A 19,571-nucleotide genomic window follows, 5' to 3' on the forward strand; every position below is an offset into this window, starting at 1 on the left:
CCCTCTCATTTAAATATGGCGGAAATGTTTTGGCGCGCACTTTGCACATCACGGACCTCGGTGATTTTAAAATGCTGCTCCGGCCCTGCGCCTCTCTGCCCCTTTTCCCCTGAGCAGCAGGGTTTGAAACTCCAGCTATATGCCGCCACATAGTGTGCTTGTCAGTCGTCAGCAACTTTGTTGCTTCGTTCATTAACCACAGGTTACCGTATCAGTGATTTTATCTGAGCCGTTAACAAACATTCTAAACAATTCTAACATGTTGGCAGAATGTTTATGCAGGTGCTCATGGGAGTTGCAGGCACATAATATTACATTGCAATGCATTTAATATGTCAGATGCCTTCAGAGAAAACTACAATTAAAATATATTGTCATACCACAGAATAAACCACCCGCCAAAGTGGCTAGTGAGACTAAAGTCATTGCCCCCCAAAGTGGCTAGTGAGACTAAAGTCATTACCCGCCAAAGTGGCTAGTGAGACTAAAGTCATTACCCGCCAAAGTGGCTAGTGGGACTAAAGTCATTACCCGCCAAAGTGGCTAGTGGGACTAAAGTCATTACCCGCCAAAGTGGCTAGTGAGACTAAAGTCATTACCCGCCAAAGTGGCTAGTGAGACTAAAGTCATTACCCGCCAAAGTGGCTAGTGGGACTAAAGTCATTACCCGCCAAAGTGGCTAGTGAGACTAAAGTCATTACCCGCCAAAGTGGCTAGTGAGACTAAAGTCATTACCCGCCAAAGTGGCAAGTGAGACTACAGTTACTATTACCCGCCAAAGTGGCTAGTGGGACTAAAGTCATTACCCGCCAAAGTGGCGAGTGAGACTACAGTTACTCTTACCCGCCAAAGTGGCTAGTGAGACTAAAGTCATTACCCGCCAAAGTGGCTAGTGGGACTAAAATTATTACCCGCCAAAGTGGCTAGTGAGACTAAAGTAATTGCCCGCCAAAACTGAATTTTACCTGCATTTGGCGGGTGGGCGGGTGCTAATGTAAAGCCCTGATATATATTATTTATTTATTTATTTATTATGAGCACTGAGATAGACTAGGGTCCCAACTGTGCTCAGTGTTCTGGGATCAGTATAAAGCATCCACTAAAGATGGATGAATGAAAATAATAATAGTGAAACCAATCTATGTGCTTATTTGCAGTGTTGATTATCATCATACCCAGTTGTTCGGTGGTTTGTCCTCAGTGCAGTTCACCCAGACATAGAAGTCGGAATAATATTCAGTGCGGTTACGGCTCAGCTGGAACCAGATGTGCTTATCACTAGTGTGGTTGGGAATGTAGTCCATTATCAATTTCAGACCTGTGGCAGTCACACAGTTTCATTACATTCCAACAGGCCACCACACTGTCAAATTACTACCACAATATTTGCAATGAAGCCTGTTTTAGTTGATGCAAAGGGTTTTGGTTACATTTATGCTCACCCATGCTATGCATACTGGACAGCAGTTCATCAAAGTCTGCCATGGTTCCAAACAGAGGATCGATATCCCTGAAGTCTTCCACATCATAGCCAAAATCCTTCATGGGAGACTTATAGAACGGGCTGATCCAGATTGCTTTGACGTTTAGGTACTGGAAATGGCTCAGTTTTTCTTTGATGCCTGCATACAATCATATGTTAGAAAAGGTTACAGATAACTGTTTAGCATGTACACAGTGAGGGTTTATTTTATTTTTTTTTTTACATATTGAAGTGGCATGATTATATTTGTCCAAGCTTATCTTTATTGTCTCCTTGTTCATAAAGACAATGGAGTCCATTTAGTGCAATTTATGTGATAGGTCTGTGTCATTTTTGGCCATTACATAACAATAATCATAGTAGTGAAGCTTCTAGCTAGTGGAAAAACAACTGATAAGAGGTGGTAAAAGAAATGGCCTTCAAATATAAATCATCACATGCACTTGTTATGGAACACACAAGAACAGTTTAAGCTGTCCAAAAAGTCATGCATTAAGTCTGAAAACATACAAGTTCAGTGCTGTGATGTAGACCACATTAGGAAAGGTTGACTTCAACTAGTAGTTTAAATCAGGGAGAAACTGGGAAGACCATGTAATGTATATTTACAAATTAGTTTGCAGAGCTTTTTTAAACAGAAATAGCCCTGCCTTTAATGAGAGTGTGCGCTCAAAGTTACTTGCAAGTTTCGTCTGCTTGGTGAAGATATAGGTCTGTATATTACAGTCACCCTTGGTATCATTCAAGGAGCAGTTTGTAAGTTTGATTCCTCTGTCACATGCATGGAGAATTGCAATAGCAGTAAAAACAGACAAGTCTTCCCCTTTCCCCCAACACCACCTCTGCTGAAACTGTGTTCCTCCAGAGTAAAATAAAGGCACTCAGTGCGTTTACATGCACATAGAGAAAATCGAATTTCTGCCGTTGCTCGACTGAAATCGAAGTTCTAAATGCCATGGAAACACCTTAGCTTAGCTGAAATCGAACCGAACTTGATTTCTCGTAATCGAGCTACACGACCTAGATTATGCGATTGTAGCCGAGCTACTTAGTGCATGTAAACCCTATCGAGCTACGGAGTCGAGCTACTTACTTCAGCACTGCCCCTTCCGGAAGTGACGAGTGACGAGACCACAAGCGGGAAACACAACAGCCTCGGTCGGCATGACAACGAATCATGACAACGGCATGAATCTTTTCTTTTTGTGGCATTGTTTGCACTGTTAAAATTTAGCTCACTTACTGTATCACCAAATACATCTGTACAGCTGTTGCATAGCTGTGAATTGTGTACATAAACAAGTCATTGTGTGTGTGTGTGTATATATATATATATATATATATATATCTCCAACATCTGAAGAATGTCAATAAAAACAAAACAGTTGAACTTTTTGTGTGTTTATTAAGACAAGTTAAATTGTAAGCAAAAAAAAAAAAAATTTTTTGTAAGCAAAAAATGGACTTTAGAAAAATATACAATTGTGCAAAATAAGTTGTCTTACAAAACAGTGGTCTGCGCAGGACAGTTTGTAGCCATACAGTCTGTTAGAGCAAGCCTAACAGCTTGAGCACGGAACTTGTGAACACGGAACTGCCAGTGTTGCCAGATTGGGCGGTTTTAAGTGCATTTTAGCGGATTTGAACATGTTTTGGGCTGGAAAACGTCACGACAACCGGAAGTGTACCAACACGATGGGGCGTGTAGCGCCACCTGTGGCTCGGGTGCACAATGTACCTCACACAATTGCTCGATTTCCTTGTGTGCATGTAGGATTGGATTTGTCTGGCACCCCTGCTGGGACCCTTGGCTCGATTACTGACAGTAGCTCGATTTGGATGTGCATTTAAACGCACTGACTGACACAACCCTATAACATGAAAGACCCTGGCTTTTGGACTGGCTGCTGGTAACAATCTGGATGGTCCTTTTTGTCTTTGGTCCAGAGCACAGTCTCCATTTCTTATTTAAAAAAAAAAAAGAACGAGAATACTGATTTGTTTGACCACAATACATGTTTCCAGTGTGTCATAGTCCCAGATGCCTCCAAGTCCAGAGAAGTCGACAGCACTTCTGGACACAGTTAACATAATGCTTTGTTTTTGTACAGTAAAGTTTTAACTGGCTTTTGTGGATGTAACTCTGTATTGTGGTGCTTGACAGGTTGCCAAAGTAATGTGACCATGTGGTTTTATCAGCTAGAGATGAATGACGGTTCTTGATGCAGCACCATCTGAGGGATCAGTGTGTTCACGATCATGAGTGTTCAGCTTAGGCTTGTGCCCTTGCCCTTTATGCACTGAAATTCCTCCACATTCCTTAAATTGTTTAATGATATTATGCACCTTTGTAGCTTTCTCTGAGGAACATTGATGTTAAACATTTCAATACTTTTCTCGGCCCACCTTTACTCCTTTCCTGAATACTGATTTTGTACCAAATCATGATTACAATCACCTGTTGACATCACCTGCTTCAAATCACATTATTATTTGTTTTTCCTCATTACTAGCACTAAATTGCCCCCGTTCCAACTTTTTTTGGAATGTGCTGCAGGCCTGAAACACAGGAATGGATGTATATTAACAAAGGAAATGAAGTTGACCAGACAAAACATGAAATATCTTGGGTTCGTACTGTCTGCCATGAATACAAGTCAAAGTAAGTTTAGAAATCAATTATTTCTTTTTTTATTTCGCATTTTCCATACGATCCCAACTTTTTCTGATTTGAGGTTATAGATTCTCTAAAGCAAAGTCAGACATTTTTATTTTATTATTTGTATTTCACCACTTAGCATACAGAATATAGGAACGTTTCACAAAGTGTATTCACTTCACATGACTGTTGAAAAATGAAAAAAAGGATACTTTTTCTATTTTGTTTTTTAATAACTATATTTTCTTATGGTAACAACACTTTTCTTGCACTAACCAGATTCTTTGTTGCATTAATGAGATGTTCTTCTCATAATAACAATGTTTCCTTGTATTAAACAAGATGCTGATTGGGTTTTCCCCCCCAATGCACTCTCTGTATGTGACTGTATCACTCTCCATCCAGCATCCAGTCCCTAAAAGAGGTCATTGTTGAAGAATGGAAAAAGATTGATGTTGCAAAATGTCACCAACTTGTTCATTCCATGCCTAGAAGACTTGGTGCGGTCATTAAAAATCATGGAGGCCATACAAAGTACTAGATGTAGTAGTTTTTGTTGTGGGGTGTACTCATTTTTGCACCACCCTAATTTGAGTAAAACTGAAAAAATGTGTAATCCAAGTTATATTATTAACCTTACTTTCACGTTATAAGTTAAACAGATGTTATATTAAACTTTTGTCAACCTTTTGGAAATTGTTTGTGTTCATTGAGCTATTGTTTAAAACGTTACTTTTCAAAGGGGGTGTACTCATTTACGCTCAGCACTGTATATACCATTATTCCAATGGGAAAATGTTGATTTACCAGAAGACAAAGGAAGACATTTAAATATTTTCAATTATACTCAATTTATGTTGATTTGCTACACTGTGTGGCACAGTGGTGTAATGGTTAGCACTGTCGCCTCACAGCAAAACGGTTCTGGGTTCGAACCCAGCTGTCGGCGAGGGCCTTTCTGTGTGGAGTTTGCATGTTCTCTGCGTGGGTTTCCTTTGGGTGCTCCGGTTTCCCCCCCACAGTCCAAAGACATGCAGGTTAGGCTAATTGGTGGCTCTAAATTGACCATAGGTGTGAATAGTTGCTTGTCTCTAGATCTGGTGAATTGTCCAGGGTGGACCCCACCTCTCGCCCATAGTCAGCTGGGATAGGCTCCAGCTTGTCCGCAACCCTGCACAGGATAAGTGGCTATGAATAATGAATGGTGCGAAGATATGAAGTTTGTCTTCTCGTGTTGAAAAATATTTCACTCTTTCATTTCGATCACTTGTAAATATATACATTCACCACTCGAAGATAAACTTCATTTCTTCATGCAACCCTGTAATATTTTCTATATACATTAACCAAATATTAATTTATGTACAAACTATGGATATGAATGTAATGAAATGCATTCAGAAATACATTTAAAGTGGGGAAATATTACCAAGGTATTTATATAAATATATCCAAGACACATGTGATGCTCATGTCATGCAACTGCTAAATTAGGGTACTGGGACCAGTTCAGGCACTGAGGTAAAGCCTCAACCAGTGGTGTCGTTAGGCTCCATCACTTGGGGCTATTGCCCTGGGTATTTTGAGTATAGCCCCAGGTATTTTCACCCTCAAAAAAGTAAGAGGTTAATAGAAAACAACTGATTTTAACAGATCGGAACTTGACTTGCGGTGTCTGAAGATGGAGGGGGGAACACGAGGAAGGGGGTGGTGTAGTGGTTAGCGCTGTCGCCTCACAGCAAGAAGGTCCGGGTTTGAGCCCCGTGGCCGGCGAGGGCCTTTCTGTGCGGAGTTTGCATGTTCTCCCCGTGTCCGTGTGGGTTTCCTCCGGGTGCTCCGGTTTCCCCCACAGTCCAAAGACATGCAGGTTAGGTTAACTGGTGACTCTAAATTGACCGTAGGTGTGAATGTGAGTGTGAATGGTTGTCTGTGTCTATGTGTCAGCCCTGTGATGACCTGGCGACTTGTCCAGGGTGTACCCCGCCTTTCGCCCGTAGTCAGCTGGGATAGGCTCCAGCTTGCCTGCGACCCTGTAGAACAGGATAAAGTGGCTAGAGATAATGAGATGAGATGAGATGAGATGAGAGATGAGATATGAGATGAGATGATGTCTTCAGACATCCTGGTGAACTTCTACCATCGAGAGCATCGTAACCAACTGTATTACAGTGTGGTATGGGAACTGCTCTGTCTCGGACCGGAAGGCACTGCAGAGGGTGGTGAAGATCGCCCAGTGTGTCACGGGAGCCTCGCTTCCTCCTATTAAGGATGTCTACAGGAAGCGATGATCCAGGAGAGCCATAAACATCAAAGACTCCTGCCATCCAGCACACAAACTGTTCACTCTCCTGCCCTCTGGAAGGCGCTACAGGAGCCTTTGGACCAAAACCACCAGGTTCAGGAACAGATTTTTTCCTTCAGCTGTCTCTCTGCTGAACTCCCTCCCCCACCAAACTGAATTGACTTCATTGCACTATCACTATTTGCACTACTGTTTATTCATATCGTGTTTTGTATATACTGCAAATATCTATGTATCATACCATTGCACTACAGTTCATTCATATTGCACATTTTGAACATACTGTATCTATATCATTATACCATTCCAGGTCATCACAGGGCTGACACATAGACACAGACAACCACTCATACTCACATTCACACCTACGGTCAATTTAGAGTCACCAGTTAACCTAACCTGCATGTCTTTGGACTGTGGGGGAAACCGGAGCACCCGGAGGAAACCCACGCGGACACGGGGAGAACATGCAAACTCCACACAGAAAGGCCCTCGCCGGCCATGGGGCTCGAACCCAGGACCTTCTTGCTGTGAGGCGACAGCGCTAACCACTACACCACTGTGCCGCCCTCGCCCCTATTTATATTTATGTAAATATAAATTAAATATTTTCCCTTTTTTTCCCCTCCTCTCTCCCCCCTTCCTCTCTTCCCCATATCTTATTCTTTTTATATTTGTATATGTAAATACTTAATTTATTTTAATTTATCTAGAAGTTCTTCTCTATTTCTTTTCTCTGTTTGTCTGTAATGATGCTGCTGGAATCTTAATTTCCCTGAGGGAACCCTCCCAAAGGGATCAGTAAAGTTTTATCTAATCTAATCTATCTAATGTATATTACACTTATGTTATTTCCTGCTATGCACTTCTGGTTAGATCTGCAATCTGCATTTCGTTGCCTTGTACCTGTGGCATGTGCAATGAAAAAGCAAAATCTCATCTAATCTAAGTTTTAACTTTAAATATTATTTAATACCATGCATGAATTATTATTATAATCATTATGACAAGTATACCTCTCTCTCTTTCTCTCTCTCATATATATATACCGTATGTTATTGAATGATATATTACTGTACCTTTATATCAAATAACAAATATTGTCTCCTCTTTTTCTTTTTGTTACCAAATAGTTGTTAATTTGTCAAGTATGTTTTTATTATCTTTTTCATACATATTTAAGGGGCGGCACGGTGGTGTGGTGGTTAGCGCTGTCGCCTCACAGCAAGAAGGTCCGGGTTCGAGCCCCGAGGCCGGCGAGGGCCTTTCTGTGCGGAGTTTGCATGTTCTCCCCGTGTCCGCGTGGGTTTCCTCCGGGTGCTCCGGTTTCCCCCACAGTCCAAAGACATGCAGGTTAGGTTAACTGGTGACTCTAAATTGACCGTAGGTGTGAATGGTTGTCTGTGTCTATGTGTCAGCCCTGTGATGACCTGGCGACTTGTCCAGGGTGTACCCCACCTTTCGCCCGTAGTCAGCTGGGATAGGCTCCAGCTTGTCTGCGACCCTGTAGAACAGGATAAAGCGGCTAGAGATAATGAGAATGAGATGAGATTGAGATAATAATAATAATAATAATAAAGACAGAAACTGAAATGAATGACAAATTGAAAAAGAGCAGTGCAAAAATCAGTAATAAAGATGTCATAACCTAGTGTGTGGGTGATTATATTTCTTGTAAAGTTAGATGATATAACCTCCCCTATGCCAATACAAGTCACAGGAAAACTTGATTTAGTCCCTGGGCTCGACTTTTGACCAACAGCTGAAAAGCTAAACCTGTGATAATGTCAGGGCTTTTGTTGACAGCATGAATAAAATCTCATATTTAAAAAGCAGTATTTTGAAGAGCAGATCTTTACCTCTGAGGTCTCCGACCCCATCTCCGTCGGAGTCTCGGAAGGAGCGGGGATAGATCTGATACACCGGGCTGGTCTGCCACCAGCTGAGGCAGGCTGGAGAGAGGGCTGTGAGTGTGATGGGAAGCGCTGTGAGCGCCAGTACGCACAGCACCGTCAGCCAGAAGAGGATCTCTCTGGGTACCCGGTACCGAGCCTGGCTGGAGTATAAGAGCAGCACCTCTTTGGGCATCCCGGCGTACGGTTCGATCTCTGCGCTCACCGACACCCGCGGCTCCTGACCGCCACTCGGGGGGGTTTCTTCTTCATCACCACCCTGAAAAGCAGAGTTCTCGGCGCATTCCTTTAACTCCACAGAGCAGGTTTTGTTCTGGCGGGTTAAGCTCATTTTTGCGCAGGAGCCTCAGAGCCATCAAATGAGAGTGCGCATTAAGACGAGCTCTTTTATACTCTCACACAGTGCAGTCTCTCTCTCTCTCTCTGTCACACCTACACACAGTTGCTTTACCTCTTCTTCTTCCGCTCTGTCTGCAAACATTTTAGTTTCTAGAGCACAACTCAAAAACCTGACAGTTATGTTAAGTGACTAGAAGAGTTGTGCCTTTAAGAAGAAGAAGCCTTTATTTGTCACATGCACACTTCAAACAAAGTGAAATTCACCCTCTGCATTTAACCCATCTGAAGCAGTGAACACACACACTCAGAGCAGTGGGCAGCCACACCAGAGCGCCCGGGGAGCAATCAGGGGTCAGGTACCTCGCTCAAGGGCACTTCAGCCCAAGGCTGCCCCACATTAACCTAACCTGCATGTCTTTGGACTGTGGGGGAAACCGGAGCACCCGGAGGAAACCCACGCAGACACGGGGAGAACATGCAAACTCCACACAGAAAGGCCCTCGCCGGCCACTGGGTTCGAACCCGGAATCTTCTTGCTGTGAAGCGACCGTGCTAACCACTACACCACTGTGCCGCCCTTTTGACATTTTGGGATTTCTGTGATTTTTTTTTTCCGTATTTCCATGGCAATTCAACTTAAGCCTCAGTCACAACCGGCCGTACGTGCTCCTACGGCCGGTCTACGTGCAAAAAACACAAGAAACGCACGGAGGCGCGCATGTGACGTGCTGATTTTCAAGCCGTAGACTGGCCACAGAGGTTCTTTGTCATGTCAATCAAACTCTACGGGCGCTTACGTTTTTTTCAGGTTGCAAGACAAACTTACGGCCAACGTGCGTCTTTCTCCACGAACAAAAAAAATGCAGCAATTTGGGAAACGCCAAAAATCGCACGGCCAAAAAAATCATATGTCCAGTTGTGACCTAGGCTTTAGGAGAATTTGGAGTGGGGTTTCATGTGGGGCCCGGGGCCCGTCATCTCCTGATGACTCTTGTTTTTAATACTATTACAGATAGGCGATACCACTGATTTTCTTTTAGATCTGATACCAAGTAACACTAAGGCTAGTCTCCTGGGCGGCACGGTGGTGTAGTGGTTAGCACGGTCGCCTCACAGCAAGAAGGTTCTGGGTTTGAGCCCAGTAGCCAGTGAGGGCCTTTCTGTGTGGAGTTTGCATGTTCTCTCCGTATCTGCATGGGTTTCCTCCGGGTGCTCCGGTTTCCCCTACAGTCCAAAGACATGCGGTTAGGTTAATATGGGATAGACTTGGTCTGAGGTGCCCTTGAGTGAGGCACCTAACCTCCAACTGCTCCCCGGGTGCTGTTAGCATGGCTCCCTACTGCTCTGGGTATGTGTGTACGCATGTGTGTGTTCACTGCTTCAGATGGGTTAAATGCAGAGAGGAATTTCACAAGTGTGTGATGAATAAAGTTGTGCTTTCTTTCTGATACTGAGGTCTTCCTGCGTACACAGGAAATCTGCAGAGGTGGACAAAGTACCCAACTTCATTACATAAGTCAAAGTACAGATCCCACTGGTCAAATGTTACTCGGATACAAGTGAAAGTTGTCCAGTCAAATTTTTACTTAAGTACTGAAGTACTTGCTTTTAAAAAATACTTAAGTATTAAAAGTACATTTTTTGTCAATGCATTGCTGTATTATTGCCACAACGCTTACAAAACCTAATGCCTCTGAAGAAACCACCTGGATTTACAAAATGAACTCACTGTAAAAAAGAATAGTTGAGAATACTTGAAATTTCAAGGCAACAGTCTGCATTAATAATTTTATGTTTTGCCAACGATGTGCCCATGATAATCCAAACTATGATAACACTTATCTTTATTAAGAATTCTTAATTAAGTCAATTTTCAATTCCTCATTCTGCCAACATAGATTTCTCTTTTTGCTGAACAGTGGCATTCACAGTAGTACAAAAAAGGCAATTGAGGTTATCACAAATTTTTTTTTACCTTTATTTGGATAGGACAGTGTAGAGACAGGAAATGAGCAGGAGAGAGAGAGATCAGGAAATGACCTCAGGTCAGAATCAAACCCAGGCCCCCGGATTTATGGTATGGCGCCTTATCCACCTGAGCCACGACAACATGAACTTCAACCGGAGAGAGAACCACATTGCCCAGCCCTTGCATTTGGGAGAGGAAACCACGTGTCTTGGTCATTCAGAGCATGCGCTGAATAAACACCTGTGACAATTATGTATTTTCAATTCAGATTATTCACTACTGTATATTTACACATCATTGAGGTGCACCCTATCAGTTTGATGTGGATTTTTCTTGATGTGGATAATTCTAAAAAATAGAATTACGCTTTGTTCAAGTAATTCCATATTCACAATTGAATGGACAAGAAAATATGAATAATTATTAACGAACAGAAAAATCCACATCAAACTGATAGGGTGCACCTCAATGATGTGTAAATATGCAATAGTGAATAATCTGAATTGAAAATACATAATTGCCACAGGTGTTTATTCAGCGCATGCTCTTAATGACCAAGACACGTGGTTTCCTCTCCCAAATGCAAGGGCTGGGCAATGTGGTTCTCTCTGCGGTTGAAGTTCATGTTGTCGTGGCTCAGGTGGATAAGGCGCCATACCATAAATCTGGGGACCCAGGTTCGATTCCGACCTGAGGTCATTTCCCGATCCCTCCCCGTCTCTCTCTCCTGCTCATTTCCTGTCTCTACACTGTCCTATCAAAATAAAGGTAAAAAAAGCCCCCCAAAAAATTGTGATAACCTCAATTGCCTTTTTGTACTACTGTGAATGCCACTGTTCAGCAAAAAGAGAAATCTATGTTGGCAGAATGAGGAATTGAAAATTGACTTAATTAAGAATTCTTAATAAAGATAACAGTGTTATCATAGTTTGGATTATCATGGGCATACATCGTTGGCAAAACATAAAATTCTTAATGCAGACTGTTGCCTTGAAATTTCAAGTATTCTCGACTATTCTTTTTTTACAGTGCTGTGCATTCATGGTGGTTTAATGTTAAGCTAGCTAGTCAGTGAAACTCCACCTGGCATGCTAGCAAACTCTTTTCAAACTCAAAATCATATTGGGTAGCTAATGCTATTAGAAAAGAAAGATTACATTCTGTTTATTTGGCAATATTATGCTAAAACATTTCTGAAAGGACTTCGGAGAAGTTAACGTTATTCATGTTAGCGTAACTTCGTATTTACATGCTAACTAACGGTGTCCACGTTAACTAGCTATGTGTTAACGTTAGCCGTGGACAAGGCTATTGGTGGGCAAATCCATAGAAAGTCCTTTGACTAACCAGACTGCATAGCTATTGTAACGTTATTGCTAGCTCTAAAAGCACAGACAACTTCACTGCAAGATTTCTCTTGGAATAAAACATTTATATAACTCAATATGCTTCCGCAGGTCGGATGGCGAGTTTTTGAAGGCTGTGATGTGGTTCATTTTAGGCAAACAAAGCAAACATTTAAAACGAAATTAATCTTTAATCCTTTCAGAAAACTGAAATATGGATTCTAGGTATGGCCATGGGAGTGCATGCATTCCCTAGAAGAACCACCTCCTTCCATTTTGCCATTGACTGTGTTCAAATAACGCTGCTGAGAAATCAATGAACTTGATACGATACAGTCTATGGTTGTCATGTGACCCTAGTGATTAGACAGGCTGTCTCAGTGTCACCTGCAGTAAAAAAAAATAGTCATGTTTTATTAAGGAAAAGGAAAAAAAAATCCACTTTCAAACCTGCTTCATAGTAATGAGGACCTTGTTAGAAATGTAGTGGAGTGAAAAGTACAATATTTGCCTTTCAAATGGAGTGAAGTTAAAGTCATAAATTTCCAAAAAAAAAAAATCTCCAGTAAAGTACAGATACTCAAAAAAAGTGTACTTAAGTACAGTACTCAAGTAAATGTACTTCGTTACTGTCCACCTCTGGAAATCTGTGATATCTACAGTGAAAACTACACATATCAAAAGTTGTACTTCAAAGCTTTGGCACTAGCATGAAAAACTATCAAGATCAGATTTCCCTATAATATTTAATTACATTTAACACAGGCAATTTTTTAATACTTAACGTGTGCAGTTTAATTCAAAATGTGTAATTAATCCGATCATCCCAAAATTTATGCATTACTTTTATTAGCTAAATGTGACACATTCGTGATCAAATGATAGCTGATCTAAGAGTTATATTCACTGTAGATGATCCCTGAAGGCAGTATTTATGGGGGGGGGGGGGGGGGGGGGGTGTTTGGATGAGGATGGTCACCTGTTCCAACAGAGCATCTGGGCCATATTTAAATCTTCACATTTATTTTCTGAAAAATAATTAGATTTTTTTTTTCAACAATAGAACTATTTTTTAACAACAATTTTATAATTTGTTTTACATTTGAACATTTCTTTGACAAATCTTTTTTAAAACAAGTATTAAGAGATTAAAATGGCATATGAACCATTTATAGTTCTAATTAGAAAGCCAGAGAGCTTATTTCTTCTTTCTGTAATTTTTCAGTCCACTCTCCACTGCCTATCACTACTCTGATTTATGTGTTGAATGAAGAAGTACAGTAGTAGACTGACTATGCTCGTTTGAAATAACGTTAAAAAAAAAAAAAGTCATTTTCTATGGCTAGCTAACTTAATGTTTACAAAATGATTGTGGCAGTGAGGGCGTGGTCTAGCATCAGTTTGTGAATGGAGGGCAGGGCCAGGGAAGGTGAGTGGCAAAGTCAATGAACCCGTGGTTAATTAATGTTGTGTCTGTGTTGTTGCAATGACAGAGGATAGAAAAGGAGGGAGAGAGCAGAGAGAAGGGAGCTCTCCTGACCAGAACACATGTGTGTGTTGCGTGTGTGAGCAGCGAGTGAGTAAAGCTGAAAAGCAGAAAAATAAGGAAAATAAAGTGTGTGAGAACATCAGCTCCCGCCTGCCGTGCTTCTGTACTCCACCTACATCAGGAACATATTACAGTGGTGCCGAAACCTGGGAGTACGGAAGGGAACCCCCACATGGAGTCTTCCCTATTCAAGGAGCTCATCCATGCCCTCGCTACCGCCCAGCGGACCCAGCATCAAGAGCTAACCGCCTTCTGTAAGGAGCAAGAGCAATGCTTTGAAACCTTGATGCTGGCCCAGCAGGAAGATTGCCAGGCATTCCAGCATCTGCTCACGTCAGCAGGGGCTTCGACCACCACCACAGGAGACCCTCCTCATGTCACCTTCATGAAGATGGGCCCGCATGACAATCCAGAAGCTTTCCTCACTCTCTTTGAGCAAGCGGCCGAAACGTGGGGGTGGCCGCTCTAGCAGTATGCAGCGCGCCTCCTCCCGCTCCTGACTGGTGAGGTGCAGGTCGCAGCACAGCAGCTCCCTGCCGACAGCCAGCTCATGTACACCGACCTAAAGAGAGCCATCCTGCAACATGTCAGCCATTCCTCAGAACAACATCGCCAGCGCTTCCGGATGCTGACATTGGAGGAGGTCGGCCAGCCATTCACTCGCATTCAGCCAGCAGCTCCGGGACGCCTGCTGGTGGTGGCTGAGAGCGGAAGACCGAGACATGGATGGGATCAATCAATCTGGTGGCACTGGAACAGTTCATGTCTCGACTTCTGGAAGGAATGGCAGAATGGGTCCAGTGTCATCGCCCGGCATTGCTAGAACAAGCCATCGAGTTGGTGGAGGACCATCTGGCGGTGGTTCCGATGGCAGGTGGACAAGGTTCCTCTCCTCCTTTCTTTTCTCTCTCTCTCTCCTTTCCCCCTCTCTCTTTCCCTTCCCCACCCCATTCCCCCACTGCAGAGGTGGGAGCTGGCCCCTCCCCAGCCAGCCCATTGCACCCATGGTGTCCTCCCATCTCCCTCTTCTGTGTCTGTGTCCCTCTCCCTGTCAGGTGAGTGACGCCCATAATGCCAGTGCAGAGGGAAAGCCTGGGCCGGTGTGCTGGCATGGTGGGGAGCTAGAGCATCTCCAGAGTCAGGGCTCTGTGATAGAGATGGAAGCTGATGCACCAGAGACCACCCCCGATCGGGCCAGAATGTATCGCATACCGGTAAGTGTTCAAGGGGATACATATCACGCGTTTGTGGATCCCAGTTGTAATCAGACCTCAATTCACCAAGGCCTGGTGCAAGATGAGGCACTGGGGAGAGCACAAGCGGTGAAGGTGTTGTGTGTGCATGGGGATATTCACAATTATCCTTTAGTGTTTGCCCATGTTCTATTCCAGGGTCAAAAGCATAGAATAAAGGTAGCGGTTAATCCTCATCTCACCCACTTGCTGATTTTGGGAACTAATTGGCCAGGGTTTCGAACCTTAATGGAACACATAGTAGGGAGTTGGTCCTGCAGTAAACGTCACAGGGGGATCCTGGTGTGGCATTGACTGGAGAAGCTGTCACAGAGCCATCCACATCACCGTGTCAGGGCGATACAATGAGTGAGGAGCAGCTCGCCCCTCCTCCCACTCTCAGGGATTCCCTCGAGGATTTCCCTTTAGAGCAGTCACAAGATGAGACTATGCAGCATGCATTTGACCAAGTAAGAGTAACCGATGGTCAAACTCTCCAGCCACATGTGACACCCGCCTTCCTGTACTTAGCGATTATTAAAGATAGACTGTATCGAGTGATGTAGAACACTCAAACTGGTGAATAAATAACCCAGTTGTTAATCCCTAAGAGCCGTAGGGAACTCGTGTTCCGTGCAGCTCACTTTAATCCCATGGCCGGACACTTAGGGCAGGATAAAGCACTAGCCCGAATAATGGACCGGTTTTATTGACCAGGGATTTGCGGGGATGTTCATCGGTGGTGTGCAGCATACCATGAATGCCAATTAGTAAATCCCGCAGCCACTCCAAAAGTGCGTTTGTGCCCTCTCCCTCTAATTGAGACCCCCTTTGAGAGAATTGGTTTGGATCTCTTTGGGCCATTAGATCAGTCAGCACAAGGATATCGCTTTATTTTAGTTCTGGTGGACTATGCAACACGATATCCGGAAGCGGTGCCTCTCCGCAATATCTCAGCACACAGTATTGCGGAAGCACTCTTCCGTATTATCTCCCAGGTTGGGATTCCGAAAGAAATCCTGACAGACCAAGACCCTTCGTTTATATGTTATGCACACTGCGCAAACTGTATGAGTTGTTGGGAATTAAATCTATCTGCACCAGCATTTATCACCCACAAACAGATGATTTGGTAGAGAGGTTTAATCGAACACTTAAAAATTACATTTGAAAGTTTGTAAGTGAAGATGCACGTAATTGAGACAAATGGCTCGAGCCCGTTATTTGCAGTACGAGAGGTCCCGCAAGCCTCCACGGGATTTTCCCCAGTTGAATTATTATTTGGGCGAAAGCTGCATGGCATCTTGGATGTGCTGTGGGAAAATTGGGAGGAGGGACCTTCACCTAGTAAAAACTAAATTCAATATGTTCTCGACCTGCACGCGAAGCTCCACACCCTCATGCAGGCACAAGAACATCAAGCCCAGCTGTTCAACGGGGCATGCACCTTAGAGAGTTCACTCTGGGAGACAAAGTACTTGTGTTATGGCCCACGTCGAGTTCCAAATTAGTCACCAAGTGGCAAGGGCCCTTCAAGGTCACACAGTGAGTCAGGGATGTTGACTATGAGGTGAGACAAGTGGATAGGGGCGGGGCTCTACAAATATGCCACATTCAACCTATTAAAACATTGGAATGAGGGGGTCCCTGTGGCGTTTGCAGTTCCGGAGAAGGCGGAGCTGGGGCCGGAGGTAAAAACAACCAAAACCACAACCTGAACCACTCTGGTCTCTTGTGGAGACCACCTCTCACCGGCTCAAATCACAGAGGTGGCCAAGTTGCAGGAGGAATTTTCTGACGTGTTCTCGCCCCTTCCCGGCCACACCCACCTCATAGAACACCACATTGAAATGCCCCTGGGGGTGGTGGTGCATAGCTGCCCTTACCACTTACCTGAACACAAAAAAAGGTGGTTCGGGACAAACTCAATGCCATGCTCGGAATGGGCATAATCGAGGAGTCACACAGTGACTGGAGCAGCCCGGTGGTCCTGGTACCCAAGACCAATGGGTCAGTCTGGTTCTTTGTGGACTATAGAAAAAAAAAAGTCAACGCAGTGTCTAAATTCGACACGTACCCAATGCCTCACATTGATGAGTTGCTCGATCGGTTAGGTGTGGCTCACTTTTATTCGACACTGGATTTGACAAAGGGATATTGGCAGATCCTCTTGACTCCTCTATCCTGTAGGGGGGCTGCCATGCCATAACCATAGTAACCATCTTCCCCCTTTCACTGTACAGCATTGAACACATCAATCCCTGTACTCGATGCCATGTTCCATCTCTGCCCATTCTTCTGACTCCCTGTAATGGTATTGGATACAGAGAGGATACCGGATACCAAATACAGTGATGTCACGACTGTGCTTAAAACCTGCAGCGAAATCGAAATTCTCTCTCTGGTGGTGGATTTCCACGCATGAAAGAGATGCTGTTGCATCAGTGCTACAGAAGAACAAAGAAAAAAGAATGAGCCATTGATATCGGACCTTTAGCCAAAGTTCAATGTATTTGATCTTCGCATAGTTGTAATAACAACTGAACTGGTTAGTTACTGCAGCCCACACAGTATTTCAAAGAGAAAAGGCAACCGGATCCCTTTTCCCTTTCTGAACGTCGATGAACTACAAACAAGATTCCTTCCAGATCATCGGATGACCGACGAAACACCGATCTTCAGCTGACGAGCTGTAAAAGTGAAAGGAACAGAACTGTTTTCTCCCTGGACCTGTGCTCCACGCTGTCTTCGGATAACAGACAGCGCACAAGAGCGATCTCAAGTAAGGCTGGCATCTGGGCAATTGTTAGTCTTAGTTGTGGCTAGTTAATGTGAAGAGTGTTGTTTATTTGAATTCATTTATGGTTTAAATGTACGCATTTTGATTCACATGAAAGTCGGTCTTAGACCACGTGTTGTTTGATTTATTTTGTTTACTATCTGTATTTAGTTAGATCGTGCATGCATTCTCTCTCTCACTCTCTTTTTAACTCCCTCCATCATACTACATTCCTCAACATTAGAATTTCAGGAGTAACTAAGGGTTGAGTAGAAGTTGGGTTTAAGGCCTAGCTGAGACTAGTTTTTAAACTACAGATCCTTTGTCTCTCTCCTTTGCACGGTCTCCTTATTGACCATCCCCCTCTAGGCAAGGCCTAGCACAAGGCTCGCACATTCCATACACACACACACACCCCTACTCATACAGACACTCTCACACAGGCACACAAACACGTGATTTCCCAATCACATTTTAACATCCACTCGCCCCTACACTAACACTTGCAAATAGCTTATTACTTCTGATCACCATTAGTGCCTTAGTTATCATCATATACACTACTGATTATCACCTGTATACATTGTATCACCATTTATATTGAATTATTCCTTGGCTGTTATTGTTGCTATATCTGATCAGTATTAGTTTGCTAATTCATGTCAGCTATTTCAATAAATGGTATCTTTGGAATAAACTGTGTCCTGTCTATTGCTACAACATTCACTGAATGCCAACCTCTGCCAAACAAGTACTCTAATTGCCTTCGCCCATTTGGTTGTTATATGAAATGTTATAGATCTAGAGTAAACGTATTACATTAGAGGTACAATACTCAATAAACTATAGCGACATCACCACGAAGTTATTCCATTGATTTTAATAGTTTAGCTATAAACTATTAGACACTTGAATTAATGATTAATTAATTTATGAGACTGATCCTTTTTTACATGAGACTGATTTGATAAGCCTATTACACAAACAATCCTGAGAGAAAACAGCTTTTTCCACACCATTTGGATTACACCAGTTTGTCACGCTTCCTTTTGGGTTGTTTCGGGCTCCCGCTACGTTCCAGCGGCTCATGGACAAGATCTTCCACCCCCACGCCACCTATGCAGCAGCCTACTTAGATGACATCATATACAGCAGTGACTGGCCGCGGCACATCGAACACCTTAGGGCTGTCCTAGAGTCACTGAGGCAGGCAGGTCTCACAGCTAACCCGAAAAAGTGTGCAATTGTGTGTGTGTGTGTAAGTATGGTATCTGGAGTTCCACTTGGATCATGGGCAGTTGCGTCCCCAAATTGACAAGACAGCAGTGATTGCAGCCTGCCCGAGGCCTAAGCCCATAAAGGGGGAGAGACAGTTCCTGGGGCTGGCTGGCTACTATTGTAGATTCATACCTAATTATTTGGAGGTCACCAGCCTGCTGACTGATCTCACTAAAAAGGAAGCAGGTCCAGTGGACGGAGCAGTGCCAACAGGCTTTCACCAGGGTAAAAGCTGCACTGTGTGGGGGGCCACTCTTACACTCCCCTGACTTCTCTCTTCCCTTTATTTTGCAGACAGACGCATCGAACAGAGGGCTGGGGGCCATTTTGTCCCAGAAGGTGGAGGGCAAGGAACGCCCCATGCTGTACATCAGCTGCAAGCTTTCGATGCATGAGAGTAGGTACAGCACCATCGAGAAAGAGTGCTTGGCCATCAAGTGGATGGTCCTCACCCTCAATTACTACCTGCTGGGGTGCCCTTTCACCCTCTGATTGGACCATGCACCCCTCCAGTGGTTTCACCGCATGAAAAATGCCAATGCATGGATCACACGTTGGTATCTAGCCCTGCAGCCATTTAAATTCAAGGTGGTCCACAGGCCGGGGGTGCAGATGGTAGCCTGAGTCGGGCAGTGGGGATATGTGGCAGTGGGAACGTGGCCTAGCATCAGTTTGTGAATGGAGGGCAGGGCCAGGGAAGGTGAGTGGCAACATCAATGCAC

General features: G+C 43.7%; 1 protein-coding gene across 1 annotated transcript in view; it reads right to left on the bottom strand.

The window, feature by feature from the left end:
* Positions 1-8,688, bottom strand: part of slc3a1 (solute carrier family 3 member 1) — a 28,687-nt gene extending 19,999 nt beyond the window's left edge. The window contains exons 1-3 of the mRNA XM_060925616.1: positions 8,304-8,688; positions 1,443-1,622; positions 1,176-1,318 (exon numbers count right to left, since the gene is read on the bottom strand). Coding sequence (XP_060781599.1) covers positions 1,176-1,318; positions 1,443-1,622; positions 8,304-8,688 — 708 coding nt within the window. The remainder of the gene's footprint in view (positions 1-1,175; positions 1,319-1,442; positions 1,623-8,303) is intronic.
* Between the last annotated feature and the right edge of the window lie 10,883 nt (positions 8,689-19,571).

The sequence above is a fragment of the Neoarius graeffei genome, chromosome 7 (genome assembly GCF_027579695.1).
Source record: "Neoarius graeffei isolate fNeoGra1 chromosome 7, fNeoGra1.pri, whole genome shotgun sequence".
NCBI classification, from domain to species: Eukaryota; Metazoa; Chordata; class Actinopteri; order Siluriformes; family Ariidae; genus Neoarius; species Neoarius graeffei.